Source organism: Mycetomoellerius zeteki, unplaced genomic scaffold (genome assembly GCF_001594055.1).
Source record: "Mycetomoellerius zeteki isolate Tzet28-1 unplaced genomic scaffold, Tzet1.0 scaffold496, whole genome shotgun sequence".
Lineage (NCBI taxonomy): Eukaryota > Metazoa > Arthropoda > Insecta > Hymenoptera > Formicidae > Mycetomoellerius > Mycetomoellerius zeteki.
In genome coordinates, this window is record NW_017257496.1 from 178,554 (window position 1) to 199,769 (window position 21,216).

General features: G+C 32.7%; 1 protein-coding gene across 1 annotated transcript in view; it reads left to right on the forward strand.

The window, feature by feature from the left end:
* Nucleotides 1–21,216, forward strand: part of LOC108727466 (lachesin) — a 46,249-nt gene that overhangs the window by 3,421 nt on the left and 21,612 nt on the right. Inside the window, exons 2-3 of the mRNA XM_018455609.1 lie at nt 9,242–9,348; nt 12,275–12,460. Coding sequence (XP_018311111.1) covers nt 9,242–9,348; nt 12,275–12,460 — 293 coding nt within the window. The remainder of the gene's footprint in view (nt 1–9,241; nt 9,349–12,274; nt 12,461–21,216) is intronic.

Consider the following 21,216-nt stretch of genomic DNA (forward strand, 5'->3'; position numbering starts at 1 on the left):
TTCCTCCCCGTATTTTTCTAAGATAACTTATTTGAAAGCAATAATTTATTCTTATCTTTCATATTTAAAACAAATAATAAATAATACAAAATGTTTCCGAAATAATTACGCTTATTATATCTCATTTTTTTATGCGTCCATTAGAAGAAAAAATAAATATTAAAAATAGATTCTTTTTAACTGTGAAAAATTGATGTATAAAGTCATAATTTATAAATACTTTTGTATTAATACGAGTGAAAAGGTAATTTTAAAGCAACTATAAAACATAAATATTTTGACATTTAATAAATGATTCAAAATTCTGTCACAGTTTTGTGCAGGAATCTTTTCTTAGCAGCGAGTTTTAAAATATATGTTTTATATTATCTAGTTAAAATAGAGTGTATATAATATTTTTATAAAGGTTGAGCATATTGTATATTAGTACCTACAAATAAATCTTGAGACATCAAAATGTGTTACACTTATTAGTTACGAAATGAAATAATTTTATCTCTCTTCCATTGTGACTTAAAATTTAAATAATAATAATCTCATTTTTAGACCGCACATGTGAGAACACAATCGATGAACTAGAATTCTCTATCTGAACTAGAACTCTATATCGCTCGAAGCTAGATCTTAAAATAGTTAAATAATTCAATCTTGAATCATGAAATATGCTATATATGTACTTGACATATATACCACACTTGTAGTCTAACAAACTTACATACCGATTATTACGAAGAATATTACTAAGGCCTCGGTAGTCTAATAGCTCAGGACGCTCGTACGGAATACAAGAGATCCGGGTTCGACTCCCGGCCGAGGTAATATTTTTCGCAATAAATTTAATTACAATTTTTTCAGCATATTAACATCCTTGAAATATGATGCTTGTATGAGCATTGAAATTATTAGAAATTAATTTAATTCGCGAAATTACTACAGTGTTTGAATTGCGTTTATATAGTCCGGAAATTTTTCGGCGCGCAGTTTGTTAGACTACAAGTGTGGTAAATATGTCAAGTACATATATAGCATATTTAGTGATTCAAGATTGAATTATTTAAATATTTTAAAATTTAAAATCTTTCCGAAACATGTTTCCATAATTTAAAGAATTTAAACGTCCTTTTCATTTTTTTTTATTTTTAGAAACATGTACATTATATAACGTGTTCGTCAATTTATTCGTTTCTTTAAATATGTAGAGGAAAAGGTGGTATTATGGCAACCCAGTTACATTTTATATAATAACTTTGTTAATAATCAATATTTACATTTAAAATTTGACGATTACATTTGTTAAAATATTGTTGAATCGATTCTGGACTCAAAGTTACGAAATATTTATTACTTAGAACACTATTAATAAAAATGTGGCGACATTGCATAATGAATCGAAGAAAAATAGTGGTGGTAATGTGGTCTTTCATAAAAGTAGCCTTAAAAAATTAGTTTTGTTTAGAAAACAGTATTTGGTTACAAAAATTAACAAAAAAGTAAAACATTTTAAAATGTATTCAAATAAATGTATATACATTCATACAATTTCTGCATATTAAGCTACTCAGTACTAAAAATCTCAGTGTGCTAAAAATAGTACACGTAATACAAAGTATAGAGTAACAGTAGAGCTACAATTGATTATCAAATAATTATTTTGAAAACCTCAAAAAAGAAGCTGTGAATAATCAATATCCATAGAGGGCAACATTAGCAAAATGCCATGCTATTGTTTTTTACATAACTCAAAATATATACAGTCAAAATGTTAAAAAAAACACATTCAAAAATACATATATTCGTGTGATAACACGCTCAAGTTTAAGAAAAATGTGTGTGTGTGTGTGTGTGTGAGGAAGTAGTAATTAAATGCTAAAATGTACCTCAGAAACATTTCGAAATACTTGAAAATAAAAAAATGCGTTATATTAAGTGCTAACTATTGATTATTGGTATATTGGCGTCATGGTGTAATGGCGAGCTACTGAACAAGCAATTCCATAAGTAATCGCTAGAATTCGCCATTTAATAGCGGAGATATTATGAGGGGTACAATATCTACACTGGCCATAATACCACCTTCTCCTCTGTATTATTCACAAAGTATTCTCCATATCATATGACACATACAATATGTTCTCGCAATACAAATGCATCAGGTAGTTTTGAAACAAATCTAAAACGGTCTAAAACAGATCTGGAGAAACTTTGTAGACGCTGCCAGCTTCCAGATTGTGGATGGTTGAAGTGGTTCGTGAAGGAGCATCCGCAAAGCAATAATTATGAACACGATGGGAAGGTCCATCAGGAAGGTGCTGAGATGCTTTACTGTGCACCTAATATCGAGCAGTAATGTGTGACGCTGAAAGGGATAAATAAGGACCAGAACGTGCGGACTATAGAAAGACAGCATTCGGCCAATCGGGAATTTTCACTTATCGGTCGCTTAACGAAGGGTGAATGGAAAAAGGATGGCCATTCAGAGGCGGGCAAACGAAAGAATAAATTGAGTTAAATTAAACGGAGCCCTTCTTTTCGTGGCTTTTCCCGAGGCGAACGATGTCATCGATGAAGCGATACCGGAATGCAAATTCTCGATCTTATTTAGAAATTTTTCATTTAATCTGATATGTACTGTGCTTTCATCGTAAATACGGCGTATCTTCCATCAACTTTCCAAATTCCTCTCCTTTCCTTTGAAAGAAAATTCACTTCAGGAAAATTGAATAAATTATAATTAATTTTATAATTCTAAACAAAATAACGGATATACATATACCTATTTTTAATTACGAATAATAATTAGTTTAAAATTTACGGATGTAAGATCTGTGATATTTTCTGACGTTTTACAAGTGAATGTTCGTCTGGAAATAACTCAGCTGCTACAACAATTTCGCAAAACGATAAATGGGAGGACCCTACAATACATCCCATCCTCCACTCGCATTTATGCGTCCCGATGAATTTAACGCCGTGCCTGTCGGTGTATAGCCGAGCTCTTCCGCTTATGTTTTGCATTACCGGTACCGCCGTCGAATCGCGACAAAATTCGCCTCAAACGTCTCGTTACGATAGGCAAAGCCGCTTTTACGAGACAATCGGAAAAATGAGACTGAGAGAAAACGATGGAAAAAGAAAAGGAATTCAAAAAAAGAGAAAAAAGAAAAATAAATGAAAGGAAGAAAATTCAACAATAACACTAGCAAAATAAAAGTCATAAAAATAAATTGTAGTTTATAATAAACGCATAAAATTGTAGAATAAAAAGATAATTAAATAACAACAAAGAGATAATTAAAGTAATAGTAAATATTTTATAAATTTTGCATCAAAGTTCAAACGTTTATGTCTTGAAAAAATTGAAAGTCATGTTTTTAATAAAATTCAAAGATATCGTTTTATTCTTCAATGTTGAGTGAGCTTTAATGTGTTAAATATTGGTAAATAAAATTTAATTATATCCGGAAAGAGAGAGAGAGAGAGAGGGAGAGAAGTCTCAGTTTAATTAAAAAATGTCTCTAATTTCAATGTTAGATAATTCTTATACTAACCAATCAAATTTTTATTAAGAAATGATCGATCTTCTAAGATACTTAATATAAAATCGATTGATATAAAAGAGTAAGTAATACGAGTACGTACGTTACATTGCAATAGAACATGAATAATAATAGGATGAGGAAAAAGATTGGATAAAATGGAGTCAAAAAGGAATAGAGGGAAAAAGGAGTCTAGGGATACAGAACGAGAAAAATGAAACGCTGAAACTCGGGAACGACTTTCCGTCGAGAGTCGCCTTTGCGAATATTTCTTTAGCTGGGCAGAGTTACGTGCTAGTGGTGGCTGTTGGGTGACGAGATTTGTAGAGTGTCTGTTTGCTTGTTTGGCCGTTTACTTTGGCCACTCGTAAAGGAGGAAAGTGCGTTTACAGGCGCGCAAACGGGAGGCTGGGCCAAGGGGATACGATCTTCCTCCTCAATGTAAGGTATTAAGAGTGTTGTTCGTAAAAATATATAGTGACATATATCGATTTATTCGAATATTTAATACACTATCGAGTATTTTAGTATTTAGAAACACGTTTGTGTTATTTCTATGCATTCTTTTAGCTCTTTCAATCACAGTTCTACCCTTCGCAACAATTTCATCATAAATAATAATCGAATAATACAGATATTTTATGTAGATCGCTATTGATGCTATTTTCAACAAACAGAGAAATGCATGAAATCTATATTTTTATTTAGTACTTTAATTTGTAACTGTCATTGAGTAATATGACACATACGTAAATGAGACTGTCATTATCAACGTACTGAATGAACGCGTGCAAAGTGCATTCTAGCGCGACGAGTTAAATATGTATTAATATTACCTCAATTGATACATTGCAGCAATAGGTAGTTTAGCCGACATTTCGGATGCGCGATTACACGCGCAATATACGTGGATCGAGCAATACGAAGTTCATTTGCCTCGAATTGTTGACGCGAAAAATTTCAGAAAAAAAATATAAAAATATAGAATTATTTTATTATATGTATATATATATATATATACCTATTATATATATATGTATGTACAATTCTATTTAAAGATTAAAATTTTATTTAATAATTAATTACATATGTTATAAAGTTAAAAAGTTATCACGAGTTTTATTAATTAAATCGATAATCTAATTAAATATTCGATTAAAAAATCTTATCGTTAATATTAATATTTTAATATGCCTTAATTTACAGAAAATTTAATATTATATATTAGCATATTATATATACGCAAAAGAATACAAATTTTGTAATTAATCATTGCGTTTAATAAAATTATGAAATGGAAGTAATATAAATAAAGAAAATAACAATAAATTCTATATAATGTAGGGATTATATATATAGAAACAATTTAGCCAAATGTTATGCACTTGATAAGCATTAACTAATAATCATTTGATAAATGAATATTCTTCCAGATGATTATTGTGTGAATTTCATCAAATATATGCTCTTGCATCGTTCGATGTAGGCGTTCACGAAATGATGCGCAAAATTATTGTCAAATAACGCTTGACTAATAGGGAGTAAATAATTGCGCGGTGCGATGCTATTTATGAGATAAATTGCTCAAATCACCGCGGTAATCGATAGTTTATTTTTCCTTCTCTCGCCATCAGTTTATTTTCCAGCGCTCGACCTGCATCTCTACTTGCGAATGCATTTCATAGCAAATATGTTACAAATGTTCAAAACGTTTGCCATTATGTTACTTAACTAACAAATATTTATTTATTGACAAAGGAAAATATTTCAACTCTTTTCTGGGAAAGTTAATATAATAATATTTTAACAAATTAAAATAATTTAATTAAGTATCTTCGTACTAATATAAAAATGGAAATTTAATTTCCGGGAGAGAGTAAAAATGAATGAGAGCTTTGCGATTTTCCAGAGTGAGCTATCACTGTGTAACGGTATTAACGCGAAAAACGATCCTCGAAGAATGGAAAGCCCTAGCGTGAAAATTACCCGAATTATCTCGAAATAGCGACAGAGAGTTTACGGTGCTGAGATTAATAAGACTGCTTGTTACGGGCAAAGGATCGTATGTCGAAAAGCGAAAGCTACTAATTCGACTACGAGCTATACATACCTGCGCAGCGAAGAATGTTACGATATTTAATATCCATAACAACTTATTTTCTCAGAAGTTCGATAATAAGCTACTCGCAATTTTCAACAAAGTTTTCCGGATGGAAAACCGTAGCTCCTCGTGTACTTTCCGTTGCAATGTTGACGAGTACGACGCGCGGTAAGTAATTTATGCCAGTGGAACTTTTTAATATTAATAAAATGCGGATAAGTTATTGACAATTTTCTAGCTTTTCCGGTAATACTTTAAAGCAACTTACGGTCTATGCTCGATTAATTAAAAGTCCAAAGAAATATCAACGCACGTGAAATAAAAAAAAACAATAGGTATCTGAATTTTTAATACTTTTACATTTTGTCTCTCTGTGAGTGTCCGGTTTATATGATTATGTAGACCTGTAATTTCCTTACTCTCTTAATTATTTATCACACGCCGCGCTTGGCGTAAAACTTAAATTCATAATGAAATTTAAATGCAATATTCTCCATTACAATGTTTTCCAAGAAAATTTCTTTTCTTAAAAATAATTAATACTGTGTACATTTCACTATGTGACGCTTTAATTGCGAACATTACTTTTGCGAAACAAATGACTGCGACCCGGTTTATGTATTCTGGAGTTATATTTTAACCTTTAACATAGTGCTGCTCCTATCAAGCATAGCCGCGCTGGCAGCAGAGTAGATATTAAACGGTTCACGGTGATCGTTACAATCTTTCTTATTAATACTTGTTGATCCAATTATTCCTGTTGTAAGATAAATATATCAACTTGTCTCTTTTCTTAAAGTCTCTATTAGCTCCTTTATTACCTCGACAGATTCTCTTTGTAGAATTTTCTTATTCTCCTGCAATTTTCTCTGATCTGTTTTTCTCGCAAATTCACAACACATAATTTTTCACAAATACTCCGTTCTATATCAATTATAATCACATTTAACGTTTTAATTGCATTGATAAATAAAGTTGTCGCATTTAGATCAGAAAGCATTACAAAAGTCAATTTACTTCAGAAGATCATTATTAATCAAAATTATTTCACGTCAAAACTGTATTTTCGTTTATTTTGCGTAGTCACATTTTCGATATATCTCTTTTTAATAGGTTGAATGTCAATGTAATTAAAGATCTTTCATTACAATTACAAGCTTCATTCAAACGTATTGTTATATATAGAGGGTAATGAGAAATCGGATAATCGAAAATTAATATAATAGCTCAAATTACAACGAAATTATTTTAGTTCATACATTTGTCGCATTCTAATTAATTTCATAGAAGTATCCATATAGATATGGCAACATGGGCAAATGGTGTTTTAAAAACGCTCAATTTTAGAGATCTAATTCTAAAAAGTTCCTTCTATTTAAAACCGTTGTACTATACGCGATTTTATCTGCTAAACGAAGGAAGACATAATAAAAGATGACGATATAAGTTAATTATCGTAACTCAATATCGTAAATTTCCTCACCGTTTAACTAATAATAATATGCCATGTCGCCACATTTGTTTTTATCAGCGAAGATGCGACGATCGATACTGGCTATAAAAGAAGAAAAATCAATTTGCATATTTCTTTAAAAGAAAAAACAGTTTAAAATAGAGAAATTTTAGTTTTATAAATAAACTACAATAATAGATAACTGTCTTCTAGCAACAGTTATCTACTATGACGAGTATATATCGAGTATTTCTTATAATTTAAGCAATTAACAGGAAATGTCACACTTCCATGACGTCAAGCTGTCCGGACAAACCTTGCGATAGAGAGAATTGTAGAATAAAAAAAAATTCTAAATCGAGTAGCTTATGCAGCAGCTGGGACAGAAATTTCTGTAGAAATATCATTGTCCTGTTTACCCCATTGTATGCTGCTGTTGGATACTTTTAGCAAAAATTCATACGAAAATGTTATCGGGTGCGCGTGCATCTCGTTGGAAGCCCATTTGATACGGTACATTTTCTATATATAGTATGATGATTCTAGACACACAGAGTCAAGTACCAAAACAGCCTGTTACGCGAGAATCGTGAAATATAAAAACAACAGTATTGTAAAGTCAGTTCTTCTTATTTGCTCTCTGTAGAATCTATTTGCGCGAGAAAATGCATTCGAGAGAGAGTGCATGCCTCCCCGCGTCGTTTCGCCTCTCGCCATACTGATCGATTCAATCAACATTTACGTCATCATTCTGTAAACTACCGGATAACCATCTCGACGCGATACTCGGCTGCCGATTACAAGATTAATTCAATTCGCTCGACGCGAGTCGTCAAATGGCGTTTAGTTCATTGACGAGACGTAAAAATTCTTTGACGTTACGCTCAAATTTGCGCGGAACCATTTGGATTCCGCGTGCGCATATATTATCCCAGGGAAAAGGAAATTTGACGGGCATACTTTGGGTACGTTCCGATATTCATTGCCAGTACTGAAAATCTATAGCGTACGTAACGTATACTGTATAGTTTCAGCACTGGCAGTGAAAATCGGAACGTACCCCTTTTATATGGAATTGAGTACGTCTTCGTCCATTGCTCACGCATTCTGCACCCTCGGTATCTATCTTGTCGGCGAAGCAATTTATACGTTTCATCTTATTTTACGCATCAGCCGTGTCATATTGAACGCTATCGTCCCTGTAGCGCTATTATTCATAACGCAGCTGCGAAATAATCTGAAAATATGTGAAAAATATGAGAAAGTAAAAGAGGATGTGTTCTGTACGTATAGAACAGCGCGTTATAATCGTGCATGATGCAATATTTATGGCAGCTGCGTGCGCTGCACGCATAATTTCACATTAGGAAGATAATGGATAATGGAGGCATGTACGTTTCCACCACACGAATTACATTGTTACGAAATAAATTCATTTAAATTGATCGTATCTAAATCAAACTCGTCCTCTTTAAGTCTTAATTCGTAATGTATATACTTAAAGAATTATATAAAAATGATATAAAATTATGTAATATAGAATTATACTATTTTTTATTATTTTCATATTTAAAATAAATTTTTTAAATAGAAATACATTATGAATTAAGAAGTAAAGAGAACGATAATATAATATAAAATTATATTATTCTCGTCAACCTAGTTTAAACACAATAGAATTTGCAAAAATTATTTTTATTTCAATAATGTGTTACAGAAATATCTATATTTGATAATTGCATAAAGATTGCTGTTTTCAATAAAAATATACATAATTATGTGCAATATGCTTTTTTAAACTTTTGTAAATTTATAATAATTATCGAATAAAGTAGACAGACATGGACAAGATATCAGCGTCAATCAATGTTGCTCGATGGAATATGGAAGTTTGCTTAAGTGGTGCACATACGACAGTGATTCTCGCTAATTCGACGTCACGTATATGCGTTTAATTTGCAGTCGCGAGACGCATCTCCGCGTTTAGCCGAGTCGCGTAGCATTCAGCCTTCTGACGTTTATTCGTTTTCGCATAAAGTGCATTCTGCACGACGGCGAATTGACGTCGCTGTCGAAAAATTGCCGGCGGTGCGCGGTATGCAAATGGCGTATGTATTTTTCACGAACGTCGTACGTATTTTATCGTTTCAGGCGGCGCTTTTCAACCTGAATTCTCTGGCCCTATCACCAATCTAACAGTGCCACTCGGGAGGGACGCCACTTTCACGTGTCTGGTGAAACATCTAGGAGGTTACAGGGTACGTTGCATGAAAAGCGACAGCGTGTCTGTGATGTCGTAACGCTCGCTTAACTTCTCGGAGTCTCACTTAACTTCTGAAAGGAGATGCGGCCTTTAAAAAGTCATATCTACCCCCAGGTTAAACTTTTGCGGTACACACGGACATTTATTCGAGGTGTGCTGCATTATAATGTTGACATGGTCCGATAACTACGAAAATCTAGCAGAAACCTCGATATATAAAGCAAGTGAAGTAAAAGTTAACTTAATCGCATTGTTCGGCCCTGGGCATAACGGAAAAAATATTAGGAACAGAAATAAATTTAAATATTAGAAAAATATAAAAATAAAAAGAAAAGATTAAACGTAACGCATAATGGACACAAATAAGTTATAAGATATAATGTCTTATTTGCATTCATTAATTGTGCGTTTCACTTAAGGTGATTCTTTAGTAAATCAAGTTACCATAGAAATGTCTAATTTTTGTATATAATGAAGTTAAAGTACAGAAATTGACGTATGCAAAATTCTACGATAAATTAACGATGAAATAAGAGAGAGACAAAATATTGAAAATATAACTTTTCACGTATAACTTAGTGACAGATAAGGACGCTTTTTTGACTAACTGCACACAAATCTTACCATATATTTTTCTAAAACACGAGATTATAATATTTTAAAAAATTACGATTTTAATGGTCATGAAAAAGTAATAGGTCAACGGCCATTTTGGAAAGATACTTACGTGTATGCTTGCATATAAATTTAACTTCGAAAAATAAACATGATCTCATCTTGTTTTCATTCGATGAAGATGCAGCTCTTGATTTACTATCATATATGTGCCATACTATTTCATGAAGATATACACGTTTTAATATTTTATCAAAATTTATACTCAGATATTTGTAATTTTGGTTGAGCCCTGATGAGACACCAAATTTTCGGCACTTTACTAAAGAATCACCTTAATCTCCATTCCTAATTTCTTTTATTTCTCTAATATTCAATATTTATTCTTAACATTACTTCCAACGTGCGTGCAGTTTTAAATTGCGACATATTGATATATATATATATATATATTATCTGTATATTCACCTGCATCATAATATCTTAAAAAGAATTGACACATTTCTAGTACGGAAATTAATTTTTACTTTCTATGAAATTGAGAGCAAATCCGTAATGAGAAAAGTATCCTCGACAAGTACATCAGAAAGACATTTAACGCTTTAAATAATCTATCTGTATGATTTTCACGAAAGTCGATCTTGATATCCGCAAAATTCTTATTTAAAAGCGGAAAGAAGTCGAGAGGAATTTTTCCACTCACTTTTCTTCTTTCAAACCGACTACAAAGAACTTTTATCGATACACGTGATAAGATGATACGAGAGACCCGACAGTTTCTTTCAAAGTATTAACGAAATTTTTCGCCAAGCTAATTTTATATTACGAATCGATTGCGAGCATGATTTAACGGTGAAATAACTCGACTAGCATAACGCTCTTAAATTCTACCACAAATTCTCATTTTTATGATATGGTATGGAATTAATAATAATAATTTCATATGCATAGCCATATAGTGAGATTATCTTTTCCACACATTATCGTTTCTGTTTGCGCTTTTGCAAATTGCATTACGGTACAGCGAGAATCAGTATAACCAGGAACTACATTACAGTATAACCAGTTGCTTCTAGTCGAAGTACATACTATTTGTTCGTAGTCGGCCAGATACGTTCGGATGTGTAGACTAACTCTCGCTATCCATATCTAACGTCCGATGAAATTGTAGAATGGAATACACGATTACGTTTCACATTGATCCGAATTTCTGCCGGCAGTTCAGTAAAGTAGAAGGGAAATATCAACATAACCTGAACGCGTAATATATATTCCATTCTCGAATTCATTCGACCGTATTTCCGTTTCGATCTTCATTGTGTGACGCAGATTGCGCAATTATTATTACCGTTAATTTAATCACGCGAAACAATGCGGACATCGATTACTCGTAAATAAACGCCTCGTGCCAGTCAAATTAAAATGTGTTTGAAAGCGGGGAATCATAATAATTAAATTTATCTGAAACACAATCGCGATGTGCTAGAAATCTGACGAATATAGCGCCGAAGACAGTCTCTCCATTTATAATTCATTTCCTAAAGGGATCTGAAAATCAAATTCGAAGAGAGTGATTGACTCGCAAGCGACTCATTTTATCGATATTCTTTAAACGATTCTAAATCAAGCAACTGAGAATATCTGTCGAGCAATCTTTAATATTTAATTGTAATTAGAATCGATAAATTTTTCATGAAAAAAAAAACGTTAATCTTCCATCGTCATTTCTCTCATTCCGAAGATCATCAGTATCCTTCTCATGGATGATGAATGTGCAACGATATCTTCGCAATCGCGCAATATCGCGCGTACATGCGCGAGAATAATGACAAAGCCGCGACGCGGTCGGGCTACCTTTACATTTCGCTTCTTTTATTACCGATTGAAATGGGCGCGTACATAGCAGCGTAATTGTGGCTGTGGGGACGTATGTGCGTGCAATGCGCTCGCCTGCTCGTAGCGTGAAATCGCGGGAGCACCTCGCTCGATTCGGAATATTCCAAGGAAAATGCAAATACCGCCTGGAAGTTTGGCCAAGGGGAATCACGCGTGTCAATCTGTGTGCGCGCGCGCGCGTACCCGTGTACGTGTATGTGTGTGCATACATATGTATGCATGCACACCACGGGACAAGCATCCCCCGCATCTGTTTGTATTCCGCAGTCGGATGCCTGTGAGGAAATTGCGGCGTCTTCGGCGAAATCCGCGACGCCGTCACCGCGATTTCCGGCACCGACTCTATCTGCCCCTCCGTTCTCCCGTCTCCCTCGCCTATTAAGGCTCCGATCTGGCGATTGATGTTCCAGGTTGGTTGGGTAAAGGCGGACACGAAGGCGATCCAAGCGATACACGACCACGTGATCACGCACAACCAGAGGGTGTCCGTGTCCCATAGCGACCACTCTATATGGAATCTACACATCAAGGGTGTCCAGAAAGAGGACGGCGGCCTTTATATGTGTCAAATCAATACGGATCCCATGAAGAGTCAGGTATATACTACACTAAACTCCTTTAAATAGCAGATCGATGTAATACGGAATAATCATCAATTCAAACGTATCATTTTCATCACACAAAAAAATATTTTGCTGCTCCAGCTAGAATTAAGCTGTTTTTTGTATCTGATAAAAAATTATGTATTATATGTGTAGATTTACAGCACAAAATTCTAATAATGTATGCAAGACAATTTAGGTCTCATAATCTAATATAAATCATTGCTAAATATGAATCACAGAGTTACAGTCATCTGATTGATCGTTACAGAGAGACTTTCTTGATAAATTTGACAAATGGTTCAAATATAAATTCTGTCTCTGTCATCTTTGATTGATTGATTAGATACATATCCAATATTGCAGTGTTTGCTAAACATTTATTCATTTTAGTTCATTTTTCGTATCTAGATAATTTTTTGCTATAACTACAAGATCATTTTTTTCATGAAACTGCAGATCAATTCGCATAATTATTTTGACGACCCAACAAAATTATTTTCAAATCCGTCTATATATACCTAAATTTTAAATATTTCAATAAAGCCATTCTTTCTATGAAAAAATTGATGCTTTCCTCATTTCCGAACAATACAAACTTTCATTAAATCATTTATTTATGATATTTTGTATAGATAACAGAATATTTATAAATAATAGAATACAAGGATAGATGCAGTAGAAAGGGCCATAAATAAATACATACGTTGGTTGATCACGTGTGAGAAAGGTGATCGGCCTGAAGATCGCAGTCAAACTGCGGAAGGGCCAGTTGACCTGTCGACATTGCTAATTTAATTGCTCGAATAAGACCGTCTATTTGTAACTCTTGAAACATAAATATAGGTATTCGAATTATTGGATTTATGCTTGATTGACATTGTCTTATTTGGGTTTATCTTTCCCTTTTCTCTATACTTGTGAATATAATTGAAAACTTGTTGAAAACTTGTAAATATAATTAAAAAATTGTTTTTTTCTTTAGATTATTTGACATTGCTGCTTTCATATTATACCTATGAAAAGAACGATTTTGCTAAAATATCTAAAAATTTAGATATTTGTATAGATACAAATTTAAATAACAAAATAATTTTGTTAAACTACCTCGGCCGAAGTAATATTTTTCGTAATGAAATTATTTACAAATTTTAGGATGCTTATCAGCATCAGAATATTACAATCAATCAAAGATGCCTATGAGTAACAATATGATTGAATTGCTTGTCAATTTAATTAGTGAGATATTGCTATTCTAGTTCTGTAACACACATTCTATAACAAGCCATTAGTAATAAATCAGAAGTCAGAAGCTAGAAATTGACCAATCATAGTCAATTACTCTTCGTACATTTGACTGGTCAATTTTTAGCTTCTAACTTCTAATTTATTACCAATGATATTATTATTGTAGAATAGTCATTAGAATTACGTTTCAAGACTGAAAATAAATTCGGCGCACAGTTTGAGAAATTAGATACGTAATAGGGGAAAATTGCCGAATGCGTACCACTCTTAACCTATTTTTTATTATATTTTCCATTTGGCACTGTTTTGTACGCAAATGAATATTAGAAATTGTAGCTTGAAGTTTTGGACGCTTATTATTACATGTTTAACTTTCCACCAATAACAAATTAATTTGTTATAAATCTTTTTGTAACATGCTGCAAAAGGTACAATTTAGGCAACTGGTCGCCTAAATCATACCTATAGATATTTTTTATTGTATTTCCTTTGAAAGTATTGAATTTATGAATGAAAACAATTAAAAATATGATTAATAAAAGAAATTATTAATTATTATCTAATAATCAATTAATACCTAATTTTAATAATTTATTGAAGAAAATCAAATATTTTATAATTATTAAATAACAATAATAAAAAACAAATGGCATCAAAAAAATTTGCTTAAATATATTTTTGCACTTAATATTTACATTGATATCAATTATTAGTTTTATTATTATCAGTTATCAGCCTTTTAATGGTACGATTTAGGAAACTTGATGAATTTTGTAAAAATATCGATTTAATCTTTACAATGGTTGCAAATATGTATATACAGTGAATGTAAAATACTCTACAATAAATCTTCTTTTATAAAAATACAAAAATTTATAATAAAATTGGATGATCACGTTATCAGCTACATAAATTGATTAAAAATTAATATCAGATGTACCTGATTTTTTAAAACGCCGCTAACATCCATAAAACAAGAAGTAGGCTATTATATCTTTGCCTATTACTCATTTCTCATATATTTTGTATTAATGTTACTAAATATTGCCTATATTAACTAATAATATAAAATATTGATGAGGTACGATTTAGGCAACCATTACGCATTCGACAACTCTCCCCTATATAAATTCACACAGAATTATTTTAACACTAAAGATCCAGCTTAACCGTTTAAGGCCTTTATTTCCGATTCGTTGTGTAGTCACATATGTACTTTGTATTTTTATTAAATTATCAAAATAATTATATAGATATTCAAGCATGAATATGCTGTAAAGTTTTTAACATTCTATCACCCTGCTTGAATTTTACATAATTATTTTGACAGTCCAATAAAATTTATTTACAGATTTATATCTAAATTTTTAGATACTTCATCAAAAATCGTTCTTTCCACACGGAAAAAAACGATTTACTGAAGTATCTAAAAATTTAGGTAAGATTCAGATCTGAAAATAATTTTGTTGAACCATTATAATCATGATAAGCATGATGATGTCAAAAGTTTTGATATTCTACACTGTTAAATTTATAGTGTCAAATTTAATCTAACGTGAGCCGCCACTGCTCCTACTCAATTATATCGTTATTTTATACTAAAACAATAGTTATTTAACACTATACAGTGTCAATTTAACACGATATAATGTCAAATTTAACTATCGTTTTGGTAAAAAATAACTATATATTTAGTAGGAGCAGTGGCGACTCACGTTAGGTTAAATTTGACACTATAAATTTAACAGTGTAATAACCAGTTTGAACGTCCTATATAATCTAATAAACTTATTTTCGGATCTATATCTAACTAAATTTTAGATACTTCAGCAAAACTGTTCTTTTCATGTATCGATTTACTGACAGAGTTACTGACTGCCGACGTATTGCATAAATTAACTGATCCCGTCGAAAGTTTTTCCAACAGCGCGGCGTATGCTTCAATTACGAACTTTCTGCCATTCGTTCGAATCAAGAGCGACGTCCATTTCGTTTCTAGTTGCACCTCACGCTTGTCGCGGTGTTAATACCGACCAGCGAGTAAATCTAACGAGGCACAAGTTTCGCGAGCGATCGCGGGCATGCGAGAGCGACGACATCGCGGGAATGGCGGTGGAAGTATCGTTAGGAAGTTCCCGCGAGAACGCTTCTAATAGCAGTTCGGCGCCGTTTTAGAAACGCTTGATGCCGCGGAAGGAATGCTCGGAATTTAGTTAGGCGCGGAAACGGCGGTCTATTCGCCGCGTCGAACATTTTCGGTAGTTACACTCCTTCGCTCGTCTAACTGAAATGATTAAATCGATTATTTTAGAATTCTTTAAAAACAGAAACGACTAGATTTACTAAACATATTCAGCAGCAAAAGATTTAAAATATAATGAACAAAATTCGTCGTAAATTTTTATTTTTCTATGATTCTTTAATATTATAGACAGTCCGATAAAAACTTTGTTTATATTTTTGGATAATTATCAAAAAGTACCTATATGTTTTCTGATCTCGATGCTGAATACTGATCTCGATACTTTTCCTCGATGTTGTAAGCCTGGATATGTATAATCCTTGTTTGAAATTAGCCGTGGTAAACCAACAAACTCGGTGAAATAACTAATTGGGACGGCCCTATCGACTGTATTCAGGTCGATAAAACATGGAAACCGGTTTGTCAGCGAACGAAAGGTCACACGATTTCGATGAGGTAAATTCGCCTATCGCATTATATATATTTTGTTATATATTTTATAATATCTGATAATGTTATATGCATATGTTATATAAATATGTTACGAAGATTTCATTTAGTGCGTTTGGATATAATCTATATTCTATATGATAGGATGAACTAAATAACGATATTCTATTGCATTAAGTTTCAGTTATAAATTATACTAGATTTATTTTAATTTTAATATAAAAAATGTGCATTTTGTCAACTGACAAAAATATGATTAGTTTGATATCAACTTTTACTTGATGACGATGTAGGATGAAACGAATTCAACGAAATAAAAAACAATATCACTACGAGAAAGTATATTATATCAATAAAATTATATTTTATATAAAACGATGGTAATATGCGTAAATAAATATTCTACGCTGTTCTACGACAATCGATTTTTAGGGAATGCGACTTCTCGTGTTCTTGCCTGAACTTAACTTCGCGAGGGATAACCGTTTTCCAATAGAGATTTAGTTCATAAAATAACCAACGAATGTGAATCGTATCTTTAACGTTTTTTATTTTTAGAGTAAACTCTAAAGAAAAATTGCTCCGCGCGTCACAATCGATCTCTCAATCTATCAAAAAGAAGAAATAAAGTTAAATCTTTCTAAGAATACTGTCTAAAAATGTATACAATTTTAGTTGCTTGTATATATTCACTTTACAGATGTTTTGCTCATTTGAAATCGGTTTCTTAATAGAAATCCAATGAACGTAACGTTCTCGCAATTTTTTAACGTCATCTTGAATACTTTCGTGACCCAGATAAACAAGGACAAAGAATTTGTCAACGTAACGCCAATACCTTCGATCCTTTTTGCATCGTGGTGAACACCGCGAAAATCGGTGGCGATAAGTTGTCGAACTGCGAGTGAAACAATTAATCGAGCGAACCCGCTGCCAGTGATGCCCGCATCGATAAAGTGCCAAGATGCGCTCGAGTTAATCGATAGTTACTCAGTTACAATCGGACCGCGTCCCACTTGGCTCACGCAATTAATCATCCCGGCCTCAGTTTGCTAACTATCATTAACATAATCCATTGATGTAATACGCGTGATTGTATTCACATTAGAACATACGAAATCAGAAATGTATTTCGAGCGCTACATTGCCTCATTAAATCTTCATTTGTAACGCCGAAGGAAAGCTCTCTTTTACTAAAAATTATTGTCTTTCGAATCGGGATATACATACTGAAGTACTTCTTAGAAGAATTAAAAATTTTGAAGCTTGGGATTTAAATTTAATCATTGACACAGAGGAATATTGATCGACTAATAGTATCCATTTCTACCAATTAATGTAGGTTAACTTTAATCTCGATTTAATTTATTCCTCAGCCTTTTCTAATTTTTAAAATTAGAAAAGATAAAAATAAAAAGTAAGTTAAACCGAGATTAAAGTTAATCTACTATTTGTAGAAACGGGCATAAATGAGTTTCGAAAGCACATAAGCTACCACAAACGTTAACACAATAGCTAGCCGATAAATGTAATCTTGGTTTAATAACCGAGTTTACTGGTTTATTGATCTATTCACGATAAACATCGCGTATCATTACTGTATTCATGTTTCCGATGAAACTTTCGAGCGACGTGAACGAGGAAGCAAGAGACCGAACGAGAGAGGTAGGAACGGAGCTCAGAAGAGAGAAATCTAAAGAGCTTAAACGGAGGCAGCGACAATCGCTGCAGTCTCGTTTACACATCTCGATACTTTCCGCCGCCTGTAATCGTCGTCGGTGACGCGCGATAGGAAACCGCAAGAGTATTAACCGCCTGCCGTCGAGCTGACGTCGAGTATTAGCTGCTGCCGACATAACAATCTGTACAAGTATCGAAGGCATTTCGCCTTCCGCGTGCACGCGGCTGGCAGACTCGCGGCATACTTAACGAGCCCGGGAACTTAACGAGCCATCCTAGTCAGTTCGGTACCCGTTTATGAACACTGCCTCAAGTAGCGCTTAAATCCTCCTCTCTACCTACCGACCCGTTTCGAATTACGGCTGCGCATATAGTCTTATCAGAAAAGGATTGGAATATTAAGTCGCGTTTAACGACTATTATATTATATACGCAGCTAGCATAGTAATCACCGATAAGAAAACAAAGAACGCTCCTTTTGCTCCGTTCCGGGTCGACTTTTAAAGTGGTTCGTAATTGTTGAAAAATAGCTAAAGGTTAATAATTGAAGATCCTTATACAAACACTGTTGAATCTATAGTGTCAAATTTAACCTAATTTAAAACAATGGATAAATTTGACACTATATTGTTTTATTATAAAATAAGGATATATTGAATAGGAGCAATTAAATTAGATTAAGTTTGACACTATAGATTTAACACACGCAAAAAATATTTTGCTACTTCAGCTACAATATTATCGCTATTTTTTTGTATCTGGTAAAAAATTATGTATCATACGCGTAGAATTTATAGCTATTTATAGCCAATATTCTAACAATATAGGTATGCATAAAAATTTAGATCTCATAATCAAATATAAATGATTGCTAAATATGAATCACAGTCACAGTCATCTAATTGAACGTCACAGAGAGAATTTCTTGATAAATTTGACAAACGGTTCAAATATAAATTCTGTCTCTGTCATCTATATTGATTAAGTACAAAACATATCCAATATCGCAGTATTTACTAGTCATTTATCCATTTTAGCTAATTTTTCGTATCTCGATTATTTTTCGCTACAACTGCAAGATTATTCTTTTCAGTGAAAAAGACGGTTTTGCTGAAGTATCTAAAAATGTATGCATCCTATAAATAATCTTCTCTTTAAATATCATCGTTCTCATATCATCGAAATTCTCGTTTGTAATTTATCAGCTGAAGCGGACTAAAAATAGTCAAAACATCTCTATATACGTACATTAATGGAAAACTGGTTTTAATTCTTACTATCTTGATGTTTTAATAAACTAGTTTTGAAAATTAGACTCAATTATTTGCTCGTATGTTGATTTCTCTACCACTTTTATTATTTTGTTTTGCAATCTTGAGCTTGGAAATTGACATTATATTTTCAACATGCTTGAAATTCTTATATAATTATTTCGATAATCCGACAAAATTATTTTCAGATTTCTGAATCTAGCAAAATTATTAAATACATTACCAAATTACTTTATTTATATTTTTCCCGATGATATACAGATTCACTTAAGAAAGTTCTCCAGTCATAAAACGCATATAATAAAATTAATATTTACGCTTTAAACAAACTACATACATGTGAAAGTTATATTCATAAAATTCTGTTTTCATTGAACAACACATTTTTACAGATTATTTATTTTATTTGTTATTAGTTTTATTGTTATAAACAATTTTTTAAATAATAACAAAAATCTAAATTTTTTTTTATAAATATATTAAATATTAAACGTGACTTGTGCAAAGTTTCATTGAGATTCACCAATTAGTTTATAACAATTAATATTTTTTATATTTACTAAACAATTAATATCTGCATCTCAACGTAACTTTACATAAATATTTTTGAATTCATATAGTACTTATATAAAAAAATTGAGATTTTTATCATTATTTTGTAATACATTTTCATATATCTCTATTAGAGTACAAATTTAAAAAATATTACTTTTTATTGAAATAACTTTTGATCCATATGGTAAACAAATTTTAAAAAATTCAAGAATGCCTCTATTTTTATAACAAATTTATTCTCAAAATTTGATCAAGTTCCTGTGTTATGTCAAATGACTATGGAGAACCTCCTTAAACAACGACGAGCAATGAGTGATTTTTATATTAGATGATACAAGTCGACATCAGTATCGTTTTGTCTTTGTTATTCATTGAATATCAAGAAAGATAGTATGATGTTTGAGCCGATTTATGCCATCAAATGGAAAGACCCAATCCAAACAACAACGCGACAACGAGCAAGTCTTTAAAATTAGTATTCTTCTCTTTAAATGCACGACATTACACAGTTAGACGGCAATTAGTCGCGCAAAAATTACGAGCTTTACGAGCGAGAAGAGCCGTAGAGATTTTTCTCGCGGTACGAAAGACGCTTAACGAGCCACTTTAGTTAACGCGCGCCAGTCCTCGCTCGTCCCCCTCGGATAACATTTGCGTTGCTTACGCGAGACCGGAGTCGACACCGCGGTTGTCTGGTTGCTTTAAAGTAACACCTCATCCGCCTCTTGCTAGCAAAGTGATACGGCACGAGACGCCGCCACTGGAAGTCGAGATCTAATTTTCCGACATTTCGGATTGAATTCGTGCGAGCCCCGCCCATGCCAGTCGGAGTTTCCCTCTTTTCGTGAGCAAGAAGGCTGTAATCTTAAATAGTGCGCGGAGCGTAACATAGCGATGGCTGCTGGGTGAGACGGCAGCAGGTGCCTGCTCTCCGATCTCTCTTGTCGTTCTTACTTTACGAGGCACTAAGCTAAATAACGAACGCTCTGTGAGCAACACCGTTGAATGCTCCAGCCAATCGTTCGAGGATTTCTCACGAAAGGAATGAATATAAAATAAAAAGTAAGCGTGAAAAAAAAAGCGGCTAGAGACAGAATATTCAAACAAAAAATTTATTTCTTGGAAGTAAATCCTCAGAGCAATGTGAAATCATTTTGTATTAAGGTACTGCATATTTTGTTTCACGATCGAATCTATCTATCCTCTCCTAGCAGATTATATTCTGTAATTATTATTATCATATCTTATTATCTATCAGTAAATGATATCTCGTTTCTTCTACTTCGTTCTAATATTGCGTCGTG